Below are 9,654 nucleotides of genomic sequence, written 5' to 3'. Positions count from 1 at the left end.
AGCACCGCCAGCATTCAAAAGTGACCAAAACATCAGCCAGGAAGCATAGGAACTGAGAAGTGGTCTGTGGTCACCACCTGCAGAACCATTCCTTTTTTGGGGGTGTCTTACTAATTGCCTATAATTTCCACCTTTTGTCTATTCCATTTGCACAACAGCATGTGAAATTTATTGTCAATCAGTGTTGCTTCCTAAGTGAACAGTTTGATTTCACAGAAGTGTGATTGACTTGGAGTTACATTGTGATGTTTAAGTGTTCCCTTTATTTTTTTGAGCAGTGTATATACCTCTTGGGTTATAGAGATAATGTGAAAGACTGTACAGTACCATCAGTTCCTGCTGATGTAGAACCGGAGCAGGGGGGTGACGGTGGGTCTGAGGCTGGTGGCTACGCTGATACGCCTGAGAGGAGGGAGGAATGATCCTCCCGGTCTGGGCAGAGTACTGGGTCTTTCTCCGGACCAGTCCTAGACCCTCCTCTTCATTCTCCTATATAGTAAGACACACACACACACACACACACACACACGCAATAGAGGTCAAACAGACATGATATTTCAGCTACTGTCCAAAATAACGGCAAGAACAATCCCGACGTTATAAATAACTGCTGATGTTGTTTATTAAATGAATGTACTTACATCTTTTCTGTCCTGAGTAGAAAGGCTGACCTTTGCAGACAGATCTTTCAACTCCTCTTTCCAGGCTTCTGATAACAGAGCTATAACGCAAAGAGGAAAGAGCATAGGCAATGACATCTCACTCCTGTTTATATGTCTGTTTATATCATCTACAGTTCCTTCAGAAAGGATTCTTGAGATTGTGCGTCACTGGCCTACACACCGGCCCCATAATAAGCAGGATTATGTTTTTAGAAATATTTACCAATTAATTAAAAGCTGGAAAGGTACATTTCCTGAAGCTTGTTTTAAAGTATTTGTGGTTTTGAAACTTTTAAAAATTATTTATATTGTTTTAATGTTTGTAGGTGAAATGGTTAAAGAGCGGTAGCATTTACAATGTCTCCTACTGTGTTCTTATTTCTGGCATTGAAGCCATACATTTTTTGGCAAATTTATGCTAATTTCCACTGTTTATAGCATCTAAACATTTTTAATAATTTGAAGTTAGGATAGCCTGAACTTGTGAACGTGGGGATATTGTGTAGTCTATAGAAATGTCTACTTGTGTTTTTGATATGTAGATTAGATTACATATACTGTACAGATACTGCAGACTTTTAAATGATATGTGAGCTAAACATTAAATATATCTAAATATATATATAGGAAAACAAAATGCTCTAATCGTACCATCCCCACAACAACAAGAACAGCAAATGCTTAAATACATGTAATTTTGTCCATTTGAATTGAAATACTGTAGAATTCCATTCATTCCTATGGAGGACTGCTCCTACTGGTTAGTACCAATATGGCTGACCGGAGGCTTCCAAGCCTCTCATTGGCCAATACATAGCATCATCAGCAACCAAAGGTTTATATACATCATAGTGTGTAGCTAACTAGCTAGTCTCCCTCAGCATAAGGGTTGGTGGTAGCTAACTAGCTAGTCTCCCTCAGCATAAGGGTTGGTGGTAGATAACTAGCTAGTCTCCCTCAGCATAAGGGTTGGTGGTAGATAACTAGCTAGTCTCCCTCAGCATAAGGGTTGGTGGTTGCTAACTAGCTAGTCTCCCTCAGCATAAGGGTTGGTGGTAGCTAACTAGCTAGTCTCCCTCAGCATAAGGTGTGGCTAATGCTAATAAGCTAGCGTAAGAAAAAAAATAAGATACAATTTTTTTTTAATTATAAAAAAAAAAGACCTCTCGTCTCAATGGTGGCACAGGGCTACTCATTTCTCCTAAGAGGAGATTCTGTTTTCCTCCTATCTCACCTGTCTATTTCCACATTTGAATTATATGCTGTCACTGTCACTTTTCCAATCAAGCTTAACATTGTTGTCATCTATCACCCACCAGGTGCACTTAGAGAGTTCCTCAATGGAGCTTGACAACTTGAAAAGCTAATTTTCCAACGATGGTTCACCACTCATCGTACTGGGTGACTTTATCCTCCCCGATGCCTGACCCTTTTCCAGTCACCTCCCTCTCAAGAGGAAGGCAATACGCTTGACCTCATCTTTACTAGAGGTTGTTTTAATCTCACTGTAACCTCCCTCCAGGTCTCTGATCACTACTTAGTTTCCTTTTCTCTCCATCTCTCCTCCAACCCTAACCACTCAGCCCAGATAGTCATGCGTTGCCGAATCTTTGCTCCCTCTGTCCCCCACTACTTCCTCCTCTTCTATCATATCCTCTCTCCGTTCTGCTCAAGTCCACTGGTCCCACTCATTCACTCAGCCTATTGAGTCCACTGGTCCCACTCATTCACTCAGCCTATTGAGTCCACTGGTCCCACTCATTCACTCAGTATATTGAGTCCACTGGTCCCACTCATTCACTCAGCCTATTGAGTCCACTGGTTCCACTAAAGCAGAACTACCCTACGCCTTGACCTCTTTCTCCTCTCTCTCTCCAGATCAAATCCTGCGACTAGTGAGGTCCGGCCACCCAACAACCTGCCCACTTGACCCAAACCCTTCCTCCCTTCTCCAGACCATCTCTGGGGACCTCTCCCAATCTTCACTACCCTCATCAACTCATCCCTGACCTAGCTGCGTTCCCTCTGACTTTAAGATGGCCAGAGTTGCTCCCCTTCTCAAAAAACCAACACTTGACCTCTCTGATGTCAAAAACAACAGGTATCTCTTATTTTTTCAAAACACTTGAGCATGCTGTCTTGGACCAACTCTCTTGTTATCTTTCTCAGATCAATCTTCTTGACCCTGCTTCAAGGCAGCTCACTCAACTGAGACCGCTCTCCTCTGTGTCACAGTCTCTACGCTCTGCCAAAGCTGACCCTCTCTCCTCTGTTCTCATCCTCCTAAATCAATCTGCTGCCTTTGACACCATGAACCATCATATTCTCCTCTCCACCCTCTCAGGGTTGGGCGTCTCAGGCTCTGCACACTTTTGTATTGCATCGTACCTGGCAGGCTGCTCAGACCAGGTGAGATGGAGAGGATCAGTGTCTGCAACACATACTATCACTACTGGTGTCCCCCCCCAGAGCCCCTGTAATATCACTACTGGTGCCCCCCACCCCAGAGCCCACATACTCTCACTACTGGTGTCCCCCAGAGCCCACGTATCTCTCATACTGGTGTCCCCCAGAGCCCACGTACTATCACTACTGGTGCGTCCCCCCCCAGAGCCACGTACTGCATTCACTACTGGTGTCCCCCAGAGCCCACGTACTCTCACTACTGGTGTCCCCCAGAGCCCACGTACCTATATACTGGGTCCCCAGAGCCAAGTACTATCACTACTGGTGTCCCAGAGCCCAAGTACTATACTACTGGTGTCCCCCAGAGCCCACGTACTATCACTACTGGTGCCCCCCCCCCCCCCAGAGCCACATACTATCACTACTGGTGACCCCCCCCACCCAGAGCCCACGTACTATCACTACTGGTTGTCCCCCCCCAGAGCCCACGTACTATCACTACTGGTGCCCCACCCAGAACGTACTATACTAACTGGTGTCCCCCCAGGCCCACGTTCTATCACTACTGGTGTCCTCCCCAGAGCCACATACTATCACTACTGGTGGCCCCCCCGCCCCAGAGGCCACGTAATATCCCTTCTGGTGTCCCCAGGAGCCACATACTCTCACTACTGGTGTCCCCAGGGTAGCGTGCATCACTACTGGTGTCCCCCAGAGTGTAACGGCAGTCTAGCTCTTCCTCCTCCTCGTACGAGGAGAGGCGAGAAGGATCGGAGGACCAATGTGCAGCGTGGTAAGTTTCCATGATTTAATAACAAGACAACTAGACAAAATACAAAACAACAAACGTACTAACCGTCACAGTCCCGTGTGGCACAAACACTGACACAGGAAACAACCACCCACAAATCCCCAACACAAAACAAGCCACCTATATATGATTCTCAATCAGGGACAACGATTGACAGCTGCCTCTGATTGAGAACCATATTAGGCTGAACACAGAAACAGACAAACTAGACACACAACATAGAATGCCCACGCAGCTCACGTCCTGACCAACACTAAAACAAGCACAACACCTAAGAACTCTGGTCAGGACGTGACACAGAGCCCACGTACTATCACTACTGGTGTCCCCCAGAGCCCACATACTATCACTACTGGTGTCCCCCAGAGCCCACATACTCTCACTACTGGTGTCCCCCAGGGCTCGGTTCTAGGCCCTCTCATCTTCTCTCTATCCACCAAGTCACTCAGCTCTGTCATATCCTCACATGGTCTCTCCTATCACTGCTATGAGGATGACACTCAACTACTTTTCTCCTTCCCGCTTCTGACACCCAGGTGGCGACACTCATCTCTGCGTGCCCGGCAGATATCTCAACTTGGATGTCGGCCCACCACCTCAAACTCAACAACACGGAGCTGCTCTTTCTACCGGGAAGGCCTGCCCGCTCCAAGACCTCTCTCTGTCATGGTTGACAACTCCGCAAAGTGTCCCCCTTCCATAGTGCAATGAACCTTGGCGTGACCCTGGACAACACACTGTCGTTCTCGCTCCTGCAGGTTCATGTTCTACAGCAGTCGAAGAGTACAACCCTCACACAGGAAGAGGCACAGGTAGTGATCCAGGATCTTGTCCTCTCCCGTCTGGACTACTGCTACTCTCTGTTGGCTGGGCTCCCTGCTTGTGTCATCTAACCCCTGCAACTTATCCAGAATSGCGCAGTCCGCCTGGTGTTCAACCTTCCTATGTTCACCATTGTCACACCGCTCCTCCACACAGTCCACTAGCTTCCAGTCGAAGCTCGCATCATCTTCAAGACCCTGGTGCTTGAGCAGCAAGGGGAACCACCCCTCCCTAACTTCAGGCTTTCTTTCTTTCTATTGTGTTATTGAGTGTACGTTTGTTTATGTGTAACTCTGTGTTGTTGTTTGTGTCGCACTGCTTTGCTTTATCTTGTTCAGGTCGCAGGTGTAAATGAGAACTTGTTCTCAACTGGCCTACCTGGTTAAATAAAGGTGAAATAAAAATATATAAATAACTTCAGGCGATGCTCAAACCCTATATCCCAACCCGGGTACTCTGTTCACCACCTCTGGTCTCTTGGCCCTCCCACCCCTACAGGAGGGAGGCTCCCGCTCAGCCCAGTCAAATATCCCAACCCGGGTACTCTGTTCACCACCTCTGGTCTCTTGGCCCTCCTTTAAAGTTAATTTACAGTGGGAGAACAAGTATTTGATACACCTGCCGATTTTGCAGGTTTTCCTACTTACAAAGCATGTAGAGGTCTGTAATTTTTATCATAGGTACACTTCAACTGTGAGAGACGGAATCTAAAACAAAATCCAGAAAATCACATTGTATGATTTTTAAGTAATTAATTTGCATTTTATTGCATGACATAAGTATTTTGATACATCAGAAAAGCAGAACTTAATATTTGGTACAGAAACCTTTGTTTGCAATTACAGAGATCATACGTTTCCTGTAGTTCTTGACCAGGTTTGCACACACTGCAGCAGGGATTTTGGCCCACTCCTCCATACAGACTTCTCCAGATCCTTCAGGTTTCGGGGCTGTCGCTGGACAATACGGACTTTCAGCTCCCTCCAAAGATTTTTTTGGTTCAGGTCTGGAGACTGGCTAGGCACTCCAGGACCTTGAGATGCTTCTTACGAGCCACTCTTAGTTGCCTGGCTGTGTTTTCGGGTCGTTGTCATGCTGGAAGACCCAGCACGACCGTCTTCAATGCTCTTACTGAGGAAGGAGGTTGTTGGCCAAGATCTCGCGATACATGGCCCCATCCATCCTCCCCTCAATACGGTGCAGTGTCTGTCCCTTTGCGAAAGCATCCCAAAGATGATGTTTCACCTCCATGCTTCACGGTTGGGATGGTGTTCTTGGGGTTGTACTCATCTTCTTCTTCCTCCAAACACGGCGAGTGGAGTTTAGACCACAAAGCTCTATTTTTGTCTCATCAGACCACATGACCTTCTCCCATTCCTCTCTGGATCATCAGATGGTCATTGGCAAACTTCAGACGGGCCTGGACATGCGCTGGCTTGAGCAGGGGGACCTTGCGTGCGCTGCAGGATTTTAATCCATGACGGCGTAGTGTGTTACTAATGGTTTTCTTTGAAACGTGGTCCCAGCTTCTTCAGGTCATTGACCAGGTCCTGCCGTGTAGTTCTGGGCTGATCCCTCAACTTCCTCATGATCATTGATGCCCACGAGGTGAGATCTTGCATGGAGCCCCAGACCGAGGGTGATTGACCGTCATCCTGAACTTCTTCCATTTTCTATAATTGCGCAACAGTTGCTGCTTCTCCCAAGCTGCTTGCTATTGTCCTGTAGCCATCCAGCCTTGTGGCAGGTCTACAATTTTATCCTGATGTCCTTACACAGCTCTCTTGTCTTGGCATTGTGGAGAGGTTGGAGTCTGTTTGATTGAGTGTGTGGACAGGTGTGTTTTATACAGGTAACGAGTTCAAACAGGTGCAGTTAATACAGGTATGAGTGGAGAACAGGAGGCTTCTTAAGAAAAAACGACAGGTCTGTGAGAGCCGGAATTTATGGTTGGTAGGTGATCAAATACTTATGTCATGCAATAAAATGCAAATTAATTACTTAAAATCATACAATGTGATTTTTCTGGATTTTAGTTTTAGATTCCGTCTCTCACAGTTGAAGTGTACCTATGATAAAATTCACCTCTACATGCTTTGTAAGTAGGAAACCTGCAAAATTGGCAGTGTATAATACTTGTTTCCCACTGTATATATTTTATTTCACCTTTATTTAACAGGTAGGCCAGTTGAGAACAAGTTCTCATTTACACCTGCGACCTGAACAAGATAAAGCAAAGCAGTGCGACACAACAACAAACAGAGTTACACATAAAACAACGTCATCATAACACAATAGAAGAAAGAAAGCCTGAAGTTAGGGAGGGTGGTTCCTTGCTGCTCAAGCACACAGGGTCTTGAGATGATGCGAGCTTCGACTGGAAGCGTGGGACTGTGTGGAGGAGCGTGTGCAATGGTGAACATAGGAAGTTGAACACCAGGCGGACTGGCCATTCTGGATAAGTTGCAGGGGTTAGATGACAACGCAAGGGAGCCCACCGACACACGAGAGTAGAGTAGTCCAGACGGGAGAGGACAAGATCCTGGATCACTATGTGCCTCTTCCTGTGTGAGGTGTACTTTCGACTGCTGTAGAACATGAACCTGCAGAGCACGAGAGCAACGACAGTGTGTTGTCCAGGGTCACGCCAAGGTGTCATTGCACTATGGAAGGGGACACTTTGCGGAGTTGTCAACGCATGAAGAGAGAGGTTTGGAGCGGGCAGGCCTTCCCGGTAGAAAGAGCAGCTCGTGTTGTTGAGTTTGAGGTGGTGGGCGACATCCAAGCTGAGATATCTGCCCGGGCACGCAGAGATGAGTGTCGCCACCTGGGTGTCAGAAGCGGGAAGGAGAAAAGTAGTTGAGTGTCCATCTCATAGCAGTGATGGAGAGACCATGTGAGGATATGACAGAGCTGAGTGACTGTGGGGGAAGAGAGAAGATCAGAGGGCCTAGAACCCGGGCCCGTGGGGGCACCCAGTAGTGAGATAGTGGGCTCTGGGGACACCAGTAGCTTGTGATAGCTATGTGGGTGTCCATCTGAGCGCATTTTGTCGCGCGACTACTCGTTAACGTAGTTGGTCGGAACGTGAGCTCGGGCATACAGTTGGTGTCTGTTTGCCGGTTCACCAATCAGTCTCCATAGAGGCCTGCAACCGTTGTCTGATTGAGATGCCTATATATAATGAAGTGCATAGATAAACAACTATGTAGATTGATGTGTTGTGGCGCAGGACTATGCTAGCGATGGCTCTGATTCGTGTCTGTTTCCACGCTGTCACGTGCCTAATGATGCTACCCATATTGTTTAAGGCGCAGGTACCAAATAGGTATGTCGCGTGGTGCAGATATGTCGTGTGGCGTTTGGGGCTTCTGTTCCCGTTGTTTGGAGTTTGGAGTGGTCATGTTTCGGTAACAATTGTGAACAGCTGTGTGCGTTTGTTGTGTATTTTGTCTAGTTGTTCTTGTTATTAAATGCAATGGAAACTTACCCGACTGCACATTGGTCCCTCCGGATCCTTTCGCTCGCCTCTCCTCGTCACGAGGAGGAGGAGAGCTAGACTGCCGTTACACTTGGGCACACCAGTAGTGATGCACCGTGAGCCCTGGGGACACCAGTAGTGAGAGTATGCTGTGGCACGGGATATATCTGGGCGCTGGGCGGCAACCAAGGATAGTAGGCGTGGGGCGAAATGGAGTGCTGGGCTCGGGGGGACACCAGTAGTGATAGTAGTGGGCTCTGTGGGGGAACACCAGTTAGGTGATAGTATTGCCTGGGGGGGGGCCAAGTAGTATCGGGGTCTGGGGACACAGTAGTGATAGTAGGGCTCTGGGTGGAGGGCACCAGTAAGTGATAGTATGTGGGCTGGGGGGGGGGGCACCAGTAGTAGGATAGTACGTGAGCTCTGGGGGAACCAGTAGTGATGAGTCTGGCTTCTGGGGGGGGCACACAGTAGTGATCAGGTACGGGGGTCCTGGGGACACATAGTGAGAGTACGTGGGCCTGCCGTAGTGGAAGACGGCTCTGTGGGGGGGGGGCACCGTGTCAGTGCTCAGAGTGAGAGGCTCTGGCAAGTATGAGTTTGGGCTCTGGGGTGGGGGGCACACGTTAGTGATATTACAGGGGGTCTGGTGGGGGACACCAGTAGTGACTAGTATGTGTTGCAGACACCTGATCCTCTCCTCTCACTTGGTCTGAGCAGCCGCCAGGTACGATGCAATACAAAAGTGTGCAGAGCTGAGACGCCCACCCTGAGAGGGTGGCAGAGGAGAATATGATGGTTCATGGTGTCACAAGGCAGTCAGATTGATTTGGAGGAGAGAAACAGAGAGAGGGGTCAGCTGTGGCAGTAGCGTAGAGATGTGACACAGAGGAGAGCGGTCTCAGTTGAGTGGCTGCCTTGAGCAGGGTCAAGAAGATTGATCTGAGAAAGAGTAACAGAGAGCTTGGTCCAGGGACAGCTATGCTCAAGTGTTTTTGAAAGAAAAGAGATACCTGTTGTTTTTGACATCAGAGAGGTCAAGTGTTGGTTTTTTGAGACAGGGAGCAACTTCTGCATCTTAAAGTCAGAGGGACGCAGCTAGGTCAGGGAGGAGTTGATGACGGGTAGGTAAGATTGGAGAGGTCCCAGAGATGGTCTGGAAGAGGAGGTAGGGTTTGGTCAAAAGTGGGCAGGTTGTGGGTGGCGGACTCACTAGTCGAGGATTTGAAACGGGCGCACACGAACGGAGGCGAAACATCCAAGCGAGAGGAGCCAGAGGTGGGTGATTTTGATTCTGTGAGAGAGAGAGGAGAATAAAGGAGCTCAGGGAGTCGAAGAGTAGGGTAGTGCTGCTTTAGTTGAGAACAGTTGGGACTCCAATAGGCTGAGTGATGAGTGGGACCAGTGGACTCAAGCGATAAGTATTACTGAGTGAATGAGTGGGGACCAGTTGGACTCGAGTGAGTAAGGGC

General features: G+C 48.1%; 1 protein-coding gene across 1 annotated transcript in view; it reads right to left on the bottom strand.

Annotated features, from left to right (window-relative positions):
• The window catches only part of LOC112072577 (protein TBATA), a 30,622-nt gene that overhangs the window by 8,346 nt on the left and 12,622 nt on the right, over positions 1–9,654 (bottom strand). The window contains exons 5-6 of the mRNA XM_070439849.1: positions 642–721; positions 328–489 (exon numbers count right to left, since the gene is read on the bottom strand). Of these exons, the coding sequence (XP_070295950.1) occupies positions 328–489; positions 642–721 (242 nt within the window). The remainder of the gene's footprint in view (positions 1–327; positions 490–641; positions 722–9,654) is intronic.

Source organism: Salvelinus sp. IW2-2015, unplaced genomic scaffold, assembly GCF_002910315.2.
Source record: "Salvelinus sp. IW2-2015 unplaced genomic scaffold, ASM291031v2 Un_scaffold1965, whole genome shotgun sequence".
In the NCBI taxonomy this organism is placed as follows: Eukaryota; Metazoa; Chordata; class Actinopteri; order Salmoniformes; family Salmonidae; genus Salvelinus; species Salvelinus sp. IW2-2015.
This window is presented reverse-complemented; position numbering and strand designations above follow the sequence as displayed.